Source organism: Anopheles coluzzii, chromosome X (genome assembly GCF_943734685.1).
Source record: "Anopheles coluzzii chromosome X, AcolN3, whole genome shotgun sequence".
Lineage (NCBI taxonomy): Eukaryota > Metazoa > Arthropoda > Insecta > Diptera > Culicidae > Anopheles > Anopheles coluzzii.
Genome location: NC_064669.1, coordinates 6,168,079 through 6,187,165, shown reverse-complemented (window position 1 = coordinate 6,187,165; position 19,087 = coordinate 6,168,079). Strand labels below are relative to the sequence as shown.

The window sequence follows — 19,087 nt, the reverse complement described above, 5'->3', positions numbered from 1 at the left end:
CAGATATGTGGGTATCAACACCAACGACCATTACTCAAATCTCACTTGCTTCAGTGCTGGTGGTTTCCATTGGAGTTTAGTATTTAAACAATTGTATCGCCGTTCTAGTTCTAGCGATGCATAACTTCAATGCGAAACCATAGAACAGTACAGAGGAAATGAGAAAGCTCTCCTCCAAGCGATGAAGCTCAACTGGTTGGGGTATCCCACCAACAGATAGCGCCATCAGCTTTTTTGCTATTTTTAGAATGCATGAGTCGTTTGCCGTCTGCTAAACGAAGTCTTTCTATATTCCGTTTAGGTAGAGTGCTTGAGTCGTTTAGAAGCCGTTTAGTGGTCGTTTAGTGGATTTGTGGCACTTGGGTTGACAGCGACTGACAGCATTTTCGGTGAGAGAATTCTCCTCGGCATGCAAAGAACGTTGGAGCTGAGAAAACATTGAATTGGCAGTTTATAGCGATCGATCAATTATAGTTTGCATTTTTGCCGTCTAATAATCGTAGAAATATTATTAAAAAGTAAAAGAAACTTTTTTGATTTCATTTTAGCGATTAAAATGGATTTTTTCAACATCATTTTAAAAGTCTCATCTCGGCGCTTTTCAGAGCTTCTACACACACCAGCGTGAGAAACCGGTTGTCAATTCTCTCACAGCCATCTCTCAGCTGCAGTCTCGGTGTATGTAGAAACGCTCAAATAAACAACAGGATTTGTTTTGTTTGTGTACATGTGTATATTTTTAAACCCTTAATATTCATAAATTACATGAAACGTATCACAATTTACTGTACAATCACAATCACTTCCTTCAAAATCCCTTCTTCAAAGAACTAATCTAACTTGTACAGCAGCAATGAGATGATTGGCGGCGTCTGTCTTTGACACTTTGACAAGACCCACCTCGTACCGATGTCATGCATTAAAAAGCTATGAAGTTCCACCAAGTTCGGTACACGTCCTCAACAAGCCTTAAAGTTCCATCATGAACCCTACACATAGTGTTAATCAGCCGCAAAGTTCCAAGGAGTACCATGTGCCTGTTAAAAAGCTCCATAGTTCCGCAAAGTGCCGTCTATCTCTTAATCAGCCACAAAGTACGACAATGGAACGATTTTTCGTTAAACAGCCCTAAATCAGCTATAAAGTACGAGCTGGCTATTTGGGTTCATTCACTTTCAACCTCTGTAATTTGAAAACCCCTCTTATTCGACAGTCGCATCGCGTCTCAAATAAGAGAGAGTTGCCTGTACATACAGTCTGTTCCCGAGTTACGCGGTTTCTGTGTTCCCGGCGAATCCGCGTAACTCGAATATCCGCAAATGTCGAATTTCTCTGCAAAATTTTGTGTTAGACGTGTAATTTACAGTTCCTAAACCCCCATTAGAGTCATTTTGCTGTGCAAATTTTGTGAAGTGTTTGTGTTTTGTGAAAATGTTTTTAAAGTTTTGTATTAAAAAAAAATCCTGTCCATTTACTATTTTTTTTTTTGCTAACTTCAAAACTATTAGGAGTTGAAATGATTTATGAAACAGAAGTTAAAACTAGATAAGTTATTGTAATTTTCATCAGAATATTGCAACTGTATTGGATAATGCATTCAAACGTTATAGGCCTCCCAAGACGCCGGCTACCCGTGTATAATCCGATCGCCTGGAATAGGGGTATTGCTAAAATTAATTCGAAAAAAAAAACAGGTTTATTATACTTTTTTAAAAAATCAATAACAACTGCTTTCAGAAATAGACGGCTGTAGCAGTACACACCGATGCCAAATTTCAAGTCAATCGGATTCCTAGAATCGGATAAGAAAGCAATCAAACCCGATTTGGCTATCCCAAGTTGCTTGGAATAGGGTTGATCCGTTGCTTTAGATCTTTTTGGCTATCGCACAGAAGCGCAAAGTTGCCCTTTCTCGGCTGCACACCCAAGTACATGGAATTGATTTTACGGAGCAAATTGAACGATTTTGTTTAAAAAAAAACTTTATTGTTAATTACCAGTTCCACCTAGACGGTACGAACGGTTTCGATTACACTTTGTACAGAACAATTTTCCTCATTTAATTCTACATTAAAACCCAATTTTTGGGAGAAGAAATTTGTATTTTCGAATTAAAAAAAAAACTCCACAGAACTGGAAAAAAGTCCATCAACCAATTTTTGCTTCCGTTTGTTTAAAAAAAAAAATCATTTTAACAATTCACAACAATTTCTCTCTCAATTTGCTGTGACGACACTGTGGTCTATCGTGTGATTTTGGCCGCTACACTCTAATGCAACGTTTCTTGACGCTTTATTGCCACTTTACTCAAGTGGTGTTTTAATTGTTCTTTTTTTTTAAACAGTATTTTATTAAATTTCTAATCTTTAAACCAAATTGAAATGATTTGCCCAACCGTGCAAATCGAAACGATAGAAACGTAGCAGAGAGGTTGTAACCGAACAGTCGACATCCTCCTCAATGAATTGATATTTATTGTTAAATATGGTTCCCTTTTCATCACAAATAAGACAAACAACACAATACCACCAAGTGTAGCAGACACGGAAGAGAAAAGAGGATTTGCCAACGAACCAGCAGTAAAATGCGAACCGACCATGTACGGCTAGCGATGGATAGTGCTTCGGAAGCGATCTTGACACCGACTTGGGGATTACGGCGAGCATTTTAATTACAGAGGAGCACAAAAACCAAATCCACATACATTCCCTTCCATCAACTGCTTCACCGTCACTAAACTGTTAAAACGTTATTAAACACACATCTGCTCCATTAGGTTTGCTTTGCTTCTGCTGTGCAACGGGCTCCAAGGCTCTATAGAGACATCGTTTCGTAAACGGACAGCTTGCTAGGTTGCCTATGTAGCGGCGCTGAATGATGCATGCGAGCGTCTCCCTGGAGCAGCTTAAGCAACGTGTGAATAAATGAAGGAACTGAATCCAACCAGAGCGCACAACAAACGACACTCCACACTACATTAAGTCAAGTGCAACGGATTCTTTAAATCGCATTTTAACCGTTAGGTTCACCGGCAACTAACGTGAGGAGCTCGTGCGACCGCGTTTAACTATGCTGCTGCTAACTATGCTTAACAATGCTGAACTATCCATCGCTACCCAAGCATGGCCCGTTCGAACATATCAGCTACCGGTCGGTGGCTGTACGCGTTGCCCATTCCACAGCATCACCAGACGTTCGCTCTTATGATGCTGTTGATGGGATAAAAAAAAACTAAACTAAACTAAAACCGCGTTCTCAGATTGCGGTTGTGGCTGCCAGCGGAAGAAAGCCCTCGACGGTTTTGGTCGTTGGTAACACATAATTCAAACCACCAGCGCTTGGGTAGGGACCGGATGTTGAGGGCGCAATCCATTTCGTTGCGGGAACCGTTGTCCTTTGCCGATTTGAAACGCGTGCCCGTTGGTCCCGGTTGCACTGGTGATCCCACAATCGCCCCGGCGATCGTTGGTCGCTGCGGTGTCCCTGCTGGAGAATGCAGCGTAAACGGTCCGTGCGCTAAAAATAGAAGATAAAGATAAAAAGTGGATCGTGAAGGGTTACGTTTCCACCACTACTACACCTTACCACCTAACTGCTGCCTGATGCTTGAGACGATCGTGTCAACGTGGGGGGAGGAGTGTTTACATTTGGTCCCCGACCGACCCCGACCGACCGGAAGCATCGAGTGTTTCGTAGCGTCGAATGTCTGCTGCTTTGCTGTGTGTGGGGTTTCTACCCTTCTATGCGCTCGCTGTGTGTGTGTGTGTGTGTGTGGCATTGTTTTATTGTTGTTTAGATTGTAGCTTCTGCAATATAGATAGAAATAGAAATAGCTTTTTTCTTTTAAATCAAACCCGCCCCCCAAGTTTAAATGACACGATTTTCTAAATTTATTCTTTGTTTCTCTCTTTGTGCGTGTGTTTTCGATTCCATCCTTCTTCTTCTTCTTCTTCTTCTTCGGCGGCTTCTTCCAACACGATCGAAATCAACGCGACACGCGTGGGTACAATGCGCAGGAATCGATGAAGTATCGCATCTGCATCGAGTTAACACATGCACCACATACATAAGCACCAGAAGGAAACCGACCCACAATGTGCAGGTAAAGGACACAAAAAAAAAAACCACGCGTTTCGGTCACAACTGAGACACAAATACACAGTGAGGTGTTTTGTAGCAAATGTATCCTTCTTTACATGTCCTTTTAATGCATCGTTGAACGTAATTTACGTAAAGGCATTTGTTTTTACAATATTTATAATAATAATAATTAATACAGGAACTGTTCCGTTGATCGCGAAATGTTTTGTCTTACATTTCAATCACATTTTAACGTTTTTTTTATGTATAACAAATAGTAACACTGTTAACTAGCGTTGTTTGTACTCAAAGCAATAATTTATCTTACTGGTAAAATGAGAATGTAAAATGGCTCATTTTAAGGCACGAGGTGCACAGTTTTGTACAATATCCCTGTTTTTCGTTTCTATCGCAGCATGCATGTCCTTATTAATTGTTCAATTGCCCAATAGCCAATTCCTGCGCTCGTGCACAGCCTTCTTCGCTTTGACGTTCAGTTGAATGGTGGATAAAAATCCAATAGGAGTATGCAAAATAAGACAATTTGATTTTTGTTTTGGAACGCAATAAGAACGCAATAGATATGAATTCATCAATCGTCTTCAACAAGACTTGATGCCAACGGTAACAATTAGTAATGCTAAAAATATTTGTACAATAGCAATGCAATGGCTGCTAGGTGAACTGTATGTGTTTCCGTTTCGCTTTTGCAAACAATTTGTGCAATTTTAACCGTTTTTTGTCTAATATTTTCAATTTCGCTAAATATTGCAACTATTTCCCATTTCAAATCACATCCTGATACCCAAAATTACACCCTGCTTGGTCCACTTACAACCAACTAAGTAATGAAAGTGAGAGTTTAACATTAATGCGAATCCCAAAAAACAGGTCCAATTAGACAATTTGATTTTTGTTTTGGAACGCAATAAGAACGCAATAGATATGAATTCATCAATCGTCTTCAACAAGACTTGATGCCAACGGTAACAATTAGTAATGCTAAAAATATTTGTACAATAGCAATGCAATGGCTGCTAGGTGAACTGTATGTGTTTCCGTTTCGCTTTTGCAAACAATTTGTGCAATTTTAACCGTGTTTTGTCTAATATTTTCAATTTCGCTAAATATTGCAACTATTTCCCATTCCAAATCACATCCTGATACCCAAAATTACACCCTGCTTGGTCCACTTACAACCAACTAAGTAATGAAAGTGAGAGTTTAACATTAATGCGAATCCCAAAAAAAAACAGGTCCAGTCGACCGAGACGTCGCTGTTGCGGTGATACCAGCAGAGCTACGACTAGAGCGGACCGTACACCGGCGGTGCGGCCGGTGGCAAGCGGACCCAGTTCCAGTGTCGGCCAGCAAACGGGGGCGGCGGCGTGCGGGGATGCGCCAGCGACGGTGCCGGGCGGCGGAAGCGACCGTGTGCGCCGAACGGGTGCGACCACCACCACCAGGAGCGCATCGAGCTGATCATTCTGGAGACGAACGAGGAGACGACGGTGGCAGCTTCGGACGAGATGCGGACGACGGCACTGCAGCAGCAGGTATCAGCGGACGGAGGTGGTGGTGGTGATGAGGCAACCGTTGCACCCAGTAGCAATGGCGTTGGCGAGTAAGATTAGGGCGTTGGCGCTAAATAGGAGGAGAAAGGGGGAGAAAACAACCATTTTAGCATTTGCACAACCATTTTTCCCGCGAAAAAAAATCAAGAATAAAATAAAAAGAAAACCATTTGGGTCAGGGGTTTGGGGCTATATAGCTGTAAGGGGAGAGTAGGGAGCAGAAATCAATTTAAATATATTCACCTTCACACGCTGGTGTGCTGCGTTGGCTGCTGCGACGACGACGACGACGACGAATTTTTGACGCTCCAAATTCCTGCTCCTCCGAATCCAATTCATCCGTCCGCATCCAGTCGCATCCAACCATTAATCATTGGCGCCGTACTACCCATCTTTCCAAACCACACAGACACTACTAGATTGGTTGGTGGAAAGCCCTGTCGCCCCGGTTAAAAAGGACAAGCCCCAATCAATCTTGGCCCACGACGTGCGAGTGCGTGGGCGTTATTTCCTTATCCTTCGGCCGGCACACCGACACCCGAAGCAAGAACGGAATTCAAAGTAAAAGTACATAAAAAGCAACTACACCCATCACACATCGATAAAATGGAAACGGTGGTTGTGGGGGTCGCCCGTAGGTGAAATGGATGAAAACGTGTTTTTCGGTGTAGCTGGTTTGTTAGGCCACCCGTAGGAAAATGTAATTAAAGCCGGAATGGCAGCGAGCAAATACTGATTGTCACACCGCCATCCACTCTCACCCATCGCCCTCTTCTCTCCACGAGCCATTTTGTGTTGCTGTTTCGGGTTTCAAACAGCGCTACAGCGCTCCGGCGGCAAAGCGTTTGCTCCGCAGGCGAGCGAACGATAAATCCTGTTACTAAGATAGTGTAGGCATAAGTAGTGAGAAACAAAAACAAAACAAAAAAAAACCGTGTCCCCAATACATGAGCGATTCGATCTATCCTGCAGCTGCTACACCCCAACCCCGTAGCCCCAGTCCCGAACCCATATGAGCGATAGAGCACGCATTCTAGTTGGAATTCAAATTGGAATGCCGCACAAAGTGCGCTCATCCGAAAATTTGGGCACGGGGGAAAACAGATACCTATATACCATCTATATATACATATATATACTATTCATATTGGCGGTGTAAGTGTGTTAAAAAAAACCCCAACCAACAGCAACAGTAAGAACCCGGAGGAATGTAATATTATATGGAACTAATAAAATTATTTTATATGTCTCTCTATCGAATAATTTGCTCTACTTGGCGAGGCAACATGTGTTTTAGTTCATGAGTAATAAATAATGCGAGTGATCGCCTGTCTAAGTATAAAACAATAATAAGTTAATCTGCCGCCCAAACGCTACGCAAAGCGTTCGTGAAAATGGTCGGCGCAGTTTTGCAGGTTTGTGAGGCGCTTCGAGAAAATTTGCAAATTTTTCTACTCTAACTCTAAGGTCTAGTATTGTAACAACACCCCCCCGAATGTTCGATAACATCCCCTACGGTTTTGATTGTCCCTCGTCCTCTGCGTCGCTTTCCTCATCGTCGGAGGGCGGCGGCAGCGGCAGCACCACTTCAATTCTGCGTCGCGGGGGCGGCGGAGCTAAAACAAAGCAGTCAAGCAAAGGTTAATCATTGAACGGTAAACCACATCACCTTTTTTCACTTACGGCTGCGGGAGAGCGAGCGTTTGCGGGCGAGCTTCGCTTGAAACCCTGGGGGTAGGCGGCGCGCGCGCCCATTCCACGGTACGCGCCCCGCCTCCGACAGCTGTATCGGGCCGGCCGGTTGGTTCGCTGAAATGGCAATTGCATTACTCTCCGGGCATTACGCTTACTACCAGGTGTACGATTAACGCGCACTGTCCACAACACTTACCCGTGCGCGTCGATGACGTCTTGGAGTTGCGAGTTGTCTTCGACGGTCCCGCAGCAACCGCTGAACAGCCGAAGGGAAAGGAGAGCGAGCGTTCATCGTTAGTCAGTTACCAAACTAAACAGACGGTGATACTTACACTTGCTGCGGGTGGTGACCATCGACTGAGACGGTTCCTGGACCTGTGGCGGCTCGTCCTGCTCCTTCAGTTCTTTCAACGAAAGCTTTTCGGTCGTATCCGTCTTCGAGTCTGACCCGTGGTCGGATATTACACCATCGCATGCTGAAAAAGAACGATCAAAGCAAATGGAGTCGATGATGATCATGGTAAACGACAGTGCGCTATCTTCCCTCCGTACCAAGAACTTCTTGGTTTCGGTGGAATGGCAATTGCATTTCTCTCCTGGTACAATTACTACTAGTTTACGATTAACGCGCACTGCCAACAACACTTACCCGTGCGCGTCGATGACGTCTTGGAGTTGCGAGTTGTCTTCGACGGTCCCGCAGCAACCGCTGAACAGCCGAAGGGAAAGGAGAGCGAACGTTCATCGTTAGTCAGTTACCAAACTAAACAGACGGTGATACTTACACTTGCTGCGGGTGGTGACCATCGACTGAGACGGTTCCGGGGTCTGTGGCATATCGTCGAGCTCCATCAGTTCTTCCAACGAAAGCTTTCCGGTCGTATCCGTCTCCGAGTCTGACCCGTGGACGAATATTACGCCATCGCATGCTGAAAAAGAACGATCAAAGCAAATGAAGTCGATGATGATCGTGGTAAACGACAGTGCGCTATCTTCCCTCCGTACCAAGAACTTCTTGGTTTCGGTGGAATGGCAATTGCATTTCTCTCCAGGTACGATTACTACTAGTTTACGATTAACGCGTACTGCCAACAACACTTACCCGTGCGCAACGATGACGTCTTGGATTTGCATGATGTCTTCGGTGACTCCGCTGCAGCCGCGAGAAAAGGGAGAGCAAACGTTCATCGTTGGTCGGTTATGATGTGTGTTTGAATGTAACGGCAAACGGTGATACTTACACTTGCTGCGGGTGGTGACCATCGAGTGAGACGGTTCCTGGACCTGTGGCGGCTCGTCCTGCTCCATCAGTTCTTTCAACGAAAGCTTTTCGGTCGTATCCGTCTCCGAGTCTGACCCGTGGTCGGATATTACGCCATTGCATGCTGAAAAAGAACGATCAAAGCAAATGAAGTCGATGATGATCGTGGTAAACGACAGTGCGCTATCTTCCCTCCGTACCAAGAACTTCTTGGTTTCGGTGGAATGGCAATTGCATTTCTCTCCAGGTACGATTACTACTAGTTTACGATTAACGCGTACTGCCAACAACACTTACCCGTGCGCAACGATGACGTCTTGGATTTGCATGATGTCTTCGGCGACTCCGCTGCAGCCGCGAGAAAAGGGAGAGCAAACGTTCATCGTTGGTCGGTTATGATGTGTGTTTGAATGTAACGGCAAACGGTGATACTTACACTTGCTGCGGGTGGTGACCATCGACTGAGACGGTTCCGGGGTCTGTGGCATATCGTCGAGCTCCATCAGTTCTTCCAACGAAAGCTTTCCGGTCGTATCCGTCTCCGAGTCTGACCCGTGGACGAATATTACGCCATCGCATGCTGAAAAAGAACGATCAAAGCAAATGAAGTCGATGATGATCGTGGTAAACGACAGTGCGCTATCTTCCCTCCGTACCAAGAACTTCTTGGTTTCGATGGAATGGCAATTGCATTTCTCTCCAGGTACGATTACTACTAGTTTACGATTAACGCGTACTGCCAACAACACTTACCCGTGCGCAACGATGACGTCTTGGATTTGCATGATGTCTTCGGTGACTCCGCTGCAGCCGCGAGAAAAGGGAGAGCAAACGTTCATCGTTGGTCGGTTTTGATGTGTGTTTGAATGTAACGGCAAACGGTGATACTTACACTTGCTGCGGGTGGTGACCATCGACTGAGACGGTTCCGGGGTCTGTGGCATATCGTCGAGCTCCATCAGTTCTTCCAACGAAAGTTTTCCGGTCGTATCCGTCTCCGAGTCTGACCCGTGGACGAATATTACGTCATCGCATACTGAAAAAGAATAATCAAAGCAGTCGGTCAGCATGGTAAACGGCAGTGCGCAACTCCTTGCCAAGAACTTTTTGACTGATTTTTTTTTCTTCTTTTTTTGTTTCATCTAGTAGTACTTACATTCGTTCACCGTTGACAACGGTGGTGGTGGAACCGTTTCCGACGTTAGCAAATCTGTCCCTAACTCTGAAGAACCCGTCCACGGCGGTGGAATAGACTCCATCGTCTCCTGTGTAGGCTCATCTGCCTCCAGCTTTGCCTCAAACATCTCGCAGTTAGGCTCAACAGTCTCTGCCATAGGCTCAACTGTAAACTCAACTATTTCCGGTGTGTGCTCAATCATTTCCGTCTTACATTCAACCACCTTTGGCTCAATGTTCTCCGACACAGACTCAACTGTAGGTTCAACAGACACAGCCATCTCCGGCTCAATAGTCTCCGACATAGGCTCAACTGTGTGTTCACCTATTTCTGATGTATCTTCAAACATCTCCGACTTACATTCAACCATCGATGGCACAATGTTCTCCGACACAGGCTCAACTGTAGGTTCATCTATTTCTGAACCCTTACCCGTGCGCAACGATGACGTCTTGGATTTGCGTGATGTCTTCGGCGACCCCGCTGCAGCCGCGAGAAAAGGGAGAGCAAACGTTCATCGTTAGTCGGTTTTGATGTGTGTTTGAATGTAACGGCAAACGGTGATACTTACACTTGCTGCGGGTGGTGACCATCGACTGAGACGGTTCCGGGGTCTGTGGCATATCGTCGAGCTCCATCAGTTCTTCCAACGAAAGTTTTCCGGTCGTATCCGTCTCCGAGTCTGACCCGTGGACGAATATTACGTCATCGCATGCTGAAAAAGAATAATCAAAGCAGTCGGTCAGCATGGTAAACGGCAGTGCGCAACTCCTTGCCAAGAACTTTTTGACTGATTTTTTTTTCTTCTTTTTTTGTTTCATCTAGTAGTACTTACATTCGTTCACCGTTGACAACGGTGGTGGTGGAACCGTTTCCGACGTTAGCAAATCTGTCCCTAACTCTGAAGAACCCGTCCACGGCGGTGGAATAGACTCCATCGTCTCCTGTGTAGGCTCATCTGCCTCCAGCTTTGCCTCAAACATCTCGCAGTTAGGCTCAGCAATCTCTGCCATAGGCTCAACTGTAAACTCAACTATTTCCGGTGTGTGCTCAATCATTTCCGTCTTACATTCAACCACCTTTGGCTCAATGTTCTCCGACACAGACTCAACTGTAGGTTCAACAGACACAGCCATCTCCGGCTCAATAGTCTCCGACATAGGCTCAACTGTATGTTCACCTATTTCTGATGTATCTTCAAGCATCTCCGACTTACATTCAACCATCGATGGCTCAATGTTCTCCGACACAGGCTCAACTGTAGGTTCAACGATATTTGATGTATCATCAAACATCTCCTGCGCTGGCTCAACCGTTTGAAGCGTTGGCGAAACCGTCCCCGATGTCGACAATTCGTCGTATTGCTTCCACATCCAGTTCTTATCGCCATCGTCTAGTAACGGCCCCTGTGGTTTATCCGTAATGACCATCCATGGTTGTTTGCTATCGCGGTACGTTCGGCTCAAACTCGGTAGTTGCCCCAGTGTATTGGAGAAATACTCTGCAAACGGGGGAGAAAGTGGACATTAGCACTCGTATGGAATGTATTGGAATTTGATAGAAGAGTAACCATCGAATTGTAGTAGGCTTTGGTTATGAGTTCATGAAGGTTGATTCGGTGACGGAGTAAAATAAAATTAATATGTATAATTAAATTACAATCAAATAAAAATAAACTTTTGCTTTCGATAGTATTTTTTTTTTTAGCATAACGAATCCGCGACAATCGAGCATCTGAAAACTGCAGCTCTTGGTCTTTCCGAAAAGCGAAGAAATATGTGTCTCAGCAATGATGCAAACAACGAAGACCACCACCTGCAAGATGCACCCTAGCAGTATGTGGAATGAGTTGTTCACGACTAGCCATCCGTTGGCAGAAGTTGGATACAAGGGCGATGACGCTTGGTTGGCCAAGCAGTTTGCTCATGTAAGGCCTGCCAAAGGCGATACGATCCAATAAACCATGGCCTGAACTCACACGGAATTAAGCACACTGCGGGATATTGAAAAAGCGAAAAAATTGCAAGACATTATCAACTAGTAGAGGTAGTATAAGAAAACTACCAAGGCAGTTTGTAATGCTGTTTGGAGCGGTAACGGCACTGATGACCATCATTCTATCACTTTCGATCACTACGCGATGAAGCAATCCGGTGGTTCAGTTTGTCTGGAATTGCGGCAAACAATCACCAGCTTGCGACTCTCAACGACACAGAAAGCTATTTGGAAACATTGTTTGTTCCGAAAATAAGGAAGCAGAATTGCTAGCTAGGACACTGTCTTGACCGGAGGGCATCGGATTCAAAACAATTCTCGTTTAAGGGGGAAATGTTAGAAGAGTAAGCATCGAATTGTATTAAGCTTTCGTTACGATGTTATAAATGATCATTCGCTGTTACACTGCCAAGGTTAATGGACGTACTATTCAATAAAATTAAAAAAAAATATGTATATGTATATAAATTTAAATAATATAATATTAAAATATATTAATATAATATAAATTCAAACATGACTTTGCATGTAACGGCGAGCAAACGGTCATACTTACCATCGCTGCTAGCAAAAGCCAACGACATGAACGGATCCTGTTGGACTGCCAACGGGATAGGCGTTTCCTGCGTAGATGGCGGAACGTGGAGTTTCATCGGTTCCCCCTCAGGTTCCGACTCCGAATCCGCATCGTAGCCTGCTTCATGACAAGTTAAAAAGTGAACAATTCAAGCAAATGGCGTCGGTTACCATGGTATATATATATATATATATATATATATATATATATATATATATATATATATATATATATATATATATATGTATATATATATGTATATATATATATATATATATATATATATATATATATATATATATATATATATATATATATATATATATATATATATATATATATATATATATAAATTCAAACATGACTTTGCATGTAACGGCGAGCAAACGGTCATACTTACCATCGCTGCTAGCATAAGCCAACGACATGAACGGATCCTGTACGGCTGCCAACGGGAAAGGCGTCTCCTGCGTAGATGGTTCCCCCTCAGATTCCGACTCCGAATCCGCATCGTAGAATGCTTCATGACAAGCTAAAAAGTGAACAATTCAAGCAAATGGCGTCGGTTACTATGGTTACCACACAGTACTGCCAACCTAAGAACGGGCGAACGGGGCTGGATTTTTTTTTCCTTTCTTTCTTTTCATCAAGTGTTACTTACGCTCTATGTTGCTACCTGCTGATGGCGTACCGCTCGTCGATGGCACCGGCGATCGCGAATCCAAATTAGTCCCCAGCGATGGCGACTGCACCGGCGCGTTATTTTCCCTATCGCCCTGTGCCGGCCGGCGAAACCGTGGTGCGCGCGAGCTGTGGTGGGGCTTGTTCGGCATTTTCTAGCTGGATTTTTGTTCCCCTCGTACAGGAAAAGCAAAAATCTGCATACGTGAGGGGAGAAATGCAGCGCGCAATGGGAGTGTATTGGAATTCAAAACCAGATAAGCAAAGAGTTTGCGAGCATCACCTGTCGTGGTCGTGGAGCAACAGTTGTCGCTGGTGGAACCCACTACCGGTCCCGATACGATGTAATTTGACTCGCGCTAGTTGGAAAACGTTCGGCAAACGCGAAGCTGTGCGCCCAAGAACTGAGGGGACAAAAAGATAGAGCGCACACACGCAGATTCTAGCCGTCCTGTAATTTAGCGACACTTGCTAGTTTCTTCCACACAATGGCGTCACTTGGGTCACTTGTATCTTCTACTTTGCACACTAGCACCAGCACCAGATAGAACACGACCGTACTAGTCGAGCAGCGAACTGAAAGTGACCAAGCACGGGAACCAAACACGTACCGACGGTGAACATTTTTCAGCTGTAATTCAAAGCCTGCTGCGATGCAAAATCCCTTTTGCCAACCGACCAAGGTGTATACATGTTCGTAGGCTATTACATGGAGGGGAACGTTGCCCATGGAGGGGAACGTTGCCCATGCAGCGTTTACACTACGCTGGTCAGCAATCTTCAGTGGCGTTTTTCCAAAAAAAAATCGGAAAATCTGATAATTATTTCTTTTCTCAATCACGGATGAGTTTTGTGATAGCTTCAGCTACGCAAGCAACACGTTTGATTTGTTTCCATCTGTTACATTGTTATTTTCTTTTTAATAACTGTGTTTGCATCATATAAATAGTTGATCTGCGAACATTTGGCTCTAAACGCTATCTATCATATCATGGTAGGGGATCTGGTTTGTGTGTCTCTGTGTATATATATATATATATATATATATATATATATATATATATATATATATACATATATATATATATATATATATATATATATATATATATATATATATATATATATATATCTAGTTCAGTAACGCCTATGATCCACGCTATATTAATATTAATTATGATTTATCATTATCGCTCAACTTACTCTACCGAACGATAATCTCACCCAGCTTGGCTACTGTAAAAAAACATGCGCAAACACGGCTTTTCGCTGTCTCGCTGCCTCATTCCTCACAGCGCTTGTTCTCGGTCTGTCCCGCCTGCCCAGCAATTGTTTGTCCTTTCTTTGTAGCTCCCTCTGCTTTCATCATCTAATATACATAAACACACTCTCGGTAGTTTTGAGATACGATTAACAGCTAGCTGGAACTCCTAAACCAAACCTTAGTTCTTAGTTGCATGATTTCCCAAGCAATGGTTTGCACAATTTTGGACAGGCGAAACCGGGAGAGCCCGGGAGGCTGCATTCATCATTGCATCATATGTCTTTGCATTCGGTAACTTCTTCAGAACACACTGCTGTTGCCGTTCTGGCCCTGCTTCTTCTTTGTCTTGTCACATTCTATCACCATTTTGCTTACACACACCTCCGGAACTGTTGTCTGTTTTCTGGTAAGGCCACTGCTGGTTTTTTTTTTGCTGTTACAAATATTCTACTCACACATTGCGCTGCGTTTGATATATTAATTTTCACTCGATCTCGGAGAGTTTGTCCGAATTTGTTGGAATATTAAAAAATGGGGGTTTCCTTTTTTCTTGTAAAACATTCTTCCCAGAGCGTGTAAACGTTTAAACCACTTAAGGCATTTCCAATGTTCTATCAATTATTGGCATTTAAAATATGTGTGTTTTTTTTGTTGTTGTTTTCATTATTGCTTAGGTAAATGTGTATTTTGCGGTCGTTTAAAATGTTGGCGATTAAAAATGTAAGTGCCAGAAACATTTGGACAAACTTCCATGCCATTCCTTTGTGTGTAACTGAATTGCTTCGTTAAATAATTATGCAACTTTCTGTCGATGTAATTTTTGTTTGTGTGGTGGCATTTTTCTAACAGTAAAACGTGAGCGCCAGTAGGAAAAATAATTTTTGCTATAGGGCCCTTGCATTGGGTGAATCCTGTTAGAAAATGGGTCGAATTTTTGCTTCCTATTAGTTATTTATACCCTTTCTAACTGCCCATTCAAATCCAACCATTGCATTGGGGAGCGCGTCCCTCGGCTGGGCGTCTGCTTCGTTCGGTTGTACGTTATTATTATTATTTTGGAACGTTCGATTTAATATGAGGAGTTTTTTTTCTCGATCCAGTCATTTCTTACCATGCGCAGAATGCTTGCGAATTTCAACCCGACTAGTTGTAGACACACATTCACACGCACAATCGATTCTGCAAACAATGCCAAGGTAAGTAGAGGTTGTGTTGTGTCCCGTTCTGGCATGCGTCAAGTCACGATGACGTACCGGGTGAGAGCTCGCGGTTTGTAAACAAACCCGGCGCACAAAAGCGCAAATGGCGCAAGTGGTATACGAATCATTGCTGTTTCACCTGTTTGCATTGTAAATTCTATCTAAAACAGTGCGCCTTTCCTCTTAAATAGTTGTCCGATTCAGTTTCGCGCTTAAGTACCCGCCGTGCGGCACCCGCGAATTGTTGTTTTTTTTTTCGTTTGCTCGTGTCTCTTGTTTACCCGTAAGAGTGTTAACTTATTAATTCGTGAAATATTCTGATTCTGTTCTCGTGTCGCAGTTTGGGGCGCACAATCCTACTGCTCTCCACCCGGCAGAGATTGGAAATTGGTGGTTCGCTCACTCCTCCTCCTCCATGGGGCCCTTGGGGGGCCATGCAAACCTAACCTAACTGGTACTGCGTGAGAAGTTTCGCTCTGTGGCGTCCTGTTTGCCGGGCCAGTATTGAATGTGAACCTTCGTGTTGCTTTGAGTGCCTCTATTTCAGCTGCTGGCGGGTCGTAATCCCACAACCTGTTTGGCCCTAGGACGCTGAGGATCTATGAGGTTATAAATATGCACGGAAAAGGGGGGGGAAGAGGATGTAAATGTATGGCACAGTATCTACAAGTCGGTGACCGGGCCGATCACGCCAATGCCGCCGCCGCTGCTGCTGCCGTTGTTGCTGGTGGCGTTGCCGCTGCTGCTGCTACCGTTGCCGCCCAGACTCGGCGTGTCCGTCCCCTGCAGGTCGACCTTTTTCTGCAGCGCCATCACTACCTTCTGCAGGCTACAAATCAAACACACACACAGACAGACACAAAAATGGACAAGAGCGTCAGATAGACAGGTAAATTCGATAGCCCGCGCTTGCAGCATCCCTAACACTTACTAGGCAATCTTTTTCGACTGCTCGTTCTTGGCCGCTATCGCGTCCTGCAGGTCCCGTCGCAGCTCCACCTCGCCCTTCTCCAGCAGCAGCACGCGCGAGGAAGACTCGTGGACGGAGGCGACTGTACTGTTGCTGCTGCTGCCGCCACCGCCGCCGCCGCCGCCGGCCGTGTTGTTGCCGTTGCCCAGCTCGACCGTAACCGAGTCGCCACCGAACAGGTCCTCGGTGGTGGCGATCCGGCCATAGTTGAGCCGCAGCATCGAGGGCAGCCCCCCGTTGCCCGGTTTGCCCACGCCGTTGCTGCTTACGCTCTGGCTGCCGATCGACGCGCCACCGGCACTGCCCGCAGGCCCCCGTTCGCTCATGCCGAACGCGTGAAACTGCTGGCCGGAGCTGACGGGTACCGTCTGGGGGGAATGTTGCTGTTGCTGCTGCTGCTGCTGGTTCGCATTTGTTTGCTGCTGGAGCTGCTGCAGCAGCAACGCCTGCTGCACGTTGCCCCCGAACAGGGGCATCGGCGCGAGTGGCAGCGGGTGGTTGTGCTGGGCGCCCGCCGCCAGACAGACGGCCGCCTGCGGCAGCACGATACTCTCCAGCTGCAGCACCCGGCTCGTCAGCTTCTCCAGGTCGTGCCGGGCCGCACTGACCGACTTCTGCATCGTGTCGACGTCCTTGGCGAGGCGCTGCAGCGTGTCGTTGATCGACCACATGTGGTTTTCCTGCAGGTTGCGCAACCGCTCGAACGTGGCGTCCTCCCGCACCCGGCAGATGTCGCGTATCTCCCGCACCACGTCCGCGACGATGCCGGAGGTGTAGTTTCCTGCGGCGGCGAATGGGGAAGCGAATCATTAGCGCGCGATGGCGTCGTTCACCAGCCGCCGTTCGGCAAAAACAAAAAAAAACCCTTACCCGTCGACCGGTACGATGGGGCAGGGCTGTTCTGGCCCATGCTGCCGAGCGGCTGGCTGGTCGAGCTCAGCCCGCTCAGGCTGTCCCGGCGCCGGCCCAGCCCGGACAGCAGGTTCTGCTGCTGCTTCAGCCGCTCCGTTTCCACTGCAAAGAGAGTGTGTGTTAGAGCAGCTCGCTAACCCTCACACTACCGCTTACCTTGCAGCTCGAGCAGGCTGCGGGTGAGCTTTCGGTTTTCCTCCAGCAGCACCGCGTTCTCCTCGACGATGCCGCCCGAGCTGTTCGCCGTCGAGTCCTGGGCGGGTGTGCTGGCCGTCGGGTAGGAGGAACGGGCGGACGGTCCCGCGAACGTGGTGTTGCTATCGTCCATCGTGGTGGATTCGTCCTCCGACGACGAGGACGACGATGTGCCCGACACTGCTGACTTACTGCTGAAACGGTACACGCGATGATTAGCGCAACTGTGCAGCAAAACGCGGAAGAACGGAGCGCTTACAGTGGGTTAAGTAAGTAGGTGCCGCATGTAGGACACGGCGCGTCGTTCGCTTCGTGCATGCAACCGATCATAAGCAGTGTGTGCAGCCGTTCTGCATCCGGAATGGGAAACGGAATGGAGAAGACGGTAGGCAAACGATTCACTGCGCTTTGGTGTGTGTGTGTGTTTCACGCGATGTGTTATCCGGCGTGGCACAGATGTGAGCCTTTCGAGCTGCTGTCAATCTTGTCTTTGAAGTGGGACCGGATCAGACCTAAAACTGTTCACCGGATGGCTGCAATTGTACAAAAAGAGGCAAAGGTTGAGGTAACGGGCAAATGAGGGAAAACATGTTTCAAGGTTTTTGCAAAGATTAAGACAAAATCGAACCAACCAAGAGCGATTTAATCCTTTCACACTCTCGTGAGATTGAAAAAAAAAATAGATCAAACAAATTTTCACTCGCCTTCATTTCTGTTTTCAATTCAAAATTATACCAACAATTCATACAAAAACACAGATTTGATGGAAAATTTATCAATTCAAACAATTACAATAATATTCTTTAATGATAATAAGACTTTCAAGTATGGGGTTGTCTCTTTAAATCCAATAGCAATTGGCAAAATTGATACAAATTGTTGTAAACACAGGTTTTTTACACGTCACACCAAACAACATGCGCAGATAATCAATAAAAAGCGAAATACATATGTAGAATTAATGGCATATTTCTTATTATAATCCTGTTGGGACAACCCGGACACTGCATGGGTAAAACAGCGTAGGGGTTCACTGTGACCCGTTTGCTTCGTTTGATCGCTTAGGCCGATAATAGTCTGATACAGATTTTTACCATTGATCTCGACCTAACAAAGGCACTCTAACGTGTATAAGTAAATTCAACGTTTCTTAACTGATGCTCTGTAAAGAAAAATACTGTAGCAGCTGCTAAATATCCAAACGAAACAGAAAACGATTCAAACGTACTTGACAACGATCCATTCGGATGGATTGCGATCCATCGAAAGAAAGTGTCTCACAGGTGTGTTATATTATAAAATGTTAGAAACAAAATAATTAGACATAAAACACGGATTTGATGGAAAATTTATCAATTCAAACAATTACAATAATATTCTTTAATGATAATAAGACTTTCAAGTATGGGGTTGTCTCTTTAAATCCAATAGCAATTGGCAAAATTGATACAAATTGTTGTAAACACAGGTTTTTTACACGTCACACCAAACAACATGCGCAGATAAT

The 19,087-nt window shown here is 45.3% G+C and overlaps 3 protein-coding genes across 17 annotated transcripts in view; 1 reads left to right on the top strand and 2 right to left on the bottom strand.

Annotated features, from left to right (window-relative positions):
- The window catches only part of LOC120961448 (RYamide receptor), a 114,158-nt gene extending 107,020 nt beyond the window's left edge, over nucleotides 1-7,138 (top strand). For 3 of the 4 annotated variants that reach the window (XM_049609073.1, XM_040385369.2, XM_040385286.2), the window contains exons 7-8: nucleotides 4,017-4,102; nucleotides 5,337-5,449. In XM_049609073.1, the coding sequence (XP_049465030.1) occupies nucleotides 4,017-4,070 (54 nt within the window). In that variant the 3' untranslated portion in view covers nucleotides 4,071-4,102; nucleotides 5,337-5,449. Of the gene's footprint in view, nucleotides 1-4,016; nucleotides 4,103-5,336 lie in introns of all 4 variants that reach the window. The other variant, XM_049609095.1, reaches the window with a different exon arrangement.
- A 23-nt stretch (nucleotides 7,139-7,161) lies between these two features.
- On the bottom strand, nucleotides 7,162-14,153 carry LOC120961296 (uncharacterized). The gene is made up of 16 exons (XM_049610914.1): nucleotides 13,021-14,153; nucleotides 12,760-12,891; nucleotides 12,339-12,476; nucleotides 10,623-11,288; nucleotides 10,359-10,502; nucleotides 9,364-9,414; nucleotides 9,047-9,190; nucleotides 8,908-8,958; nucleotides 8,591-8,734; nucleotides 8,452-8,502; nucleotides 8,135-8,278; nucleotides 7,999-8,058; nucleotides 7,682-7,825; nucleotides 7,546-7,605; nucleotides 7,338-7,463; nucleotides 7,162-7,270 (listed from the first exon to the last, which is right to left on the bottom strand). The coding sequence occupies exons 1-16, from the start codon at nucleotides 13,190-13,192 to the stop codon at nucleotides 7,167-7,169; spliced, it is 2,331 nt and encodes a 776-aa protein (XP_049466871.1). The 5' UTR covers nucleotides 13,193-14,153; the 3' UTR covers nucleotides 7,162-7,166.
- Nucleotides 14,154-15,772: 1,619 nt separating this feature from the next.
- LOC120961686 (uncharacterized) overlaps nucleotides 15,773-19,087 on the bottom strand; it is a 395,308-nt gene continuing 391,993 nt past the window's right edge. For 10 of the 12 annotated variants that reach the window (XM_049606921.1, XM_049606885.1, XM_040362378.2 and 7 more), the window contains 5 exons: nucleotides 17,840-18,113; nucleotides 17,542-17,774; nucleotides 17,344-17,487; nucleotides 16,435-17,254; nucleotides 15,773-16,332 (listed from right to left, as the gene is read on the bottom strand). In XM_049606921.1, the coding sequence (XP_049462878.1) occupies nucleotides 16,167-16,332; nucleotides 16,435-17,254; nucleotides 17,344-17,487; nucleotides 17,542-17,774; nucleotides 17,840-17,910 (1,434 nt within the window). In that variant the 5' untranslated portion in view covers nucleotides 17,911-18,113 and the 3' untranslated portion in view covers nucleotides 15,773-16,166. Of the gene's footprint in view, nucleotides 16,333-16,434; nucleotides 17,255-17,343; nucleotides 17,488-17,541; nucleotides 17,775-17,839; nucleotides 18,735-19,087 lie in introns of all 12 variants that reach the window. The other 2 variants (XM_049606944.1, XM_049606739.1) reach the window with 2 other exon arrangements.

What these genes read in the sequence shown, in the direction of transcription:
- LOC120961296 (XM_049610914.1), bottom strand. Translation starts at nt 13,192, where the DNA reads ATGCCGAACAAGCCCCACCACAGCTCGCGCGCACCACGGTTTCGCCGG. An exon ending in GACGTCATCGTTGCGCACGG is followed by an intron (nt 8,735 to 8,907) that starts GTAAGTGTTGTT and finishes GTTCTTTTTCAG; the next exon opens with CATGCAATGGCGTAATATCC. An exon ending in GACGTCATCGACGCGCACGG is followed by an intron (nt 7,464 to 7,545) that starts GTAAGTGTTGTG and finishes TTGCCATTTCAG; the next exon opens with CGAACCAACCGGCCGGCCCG.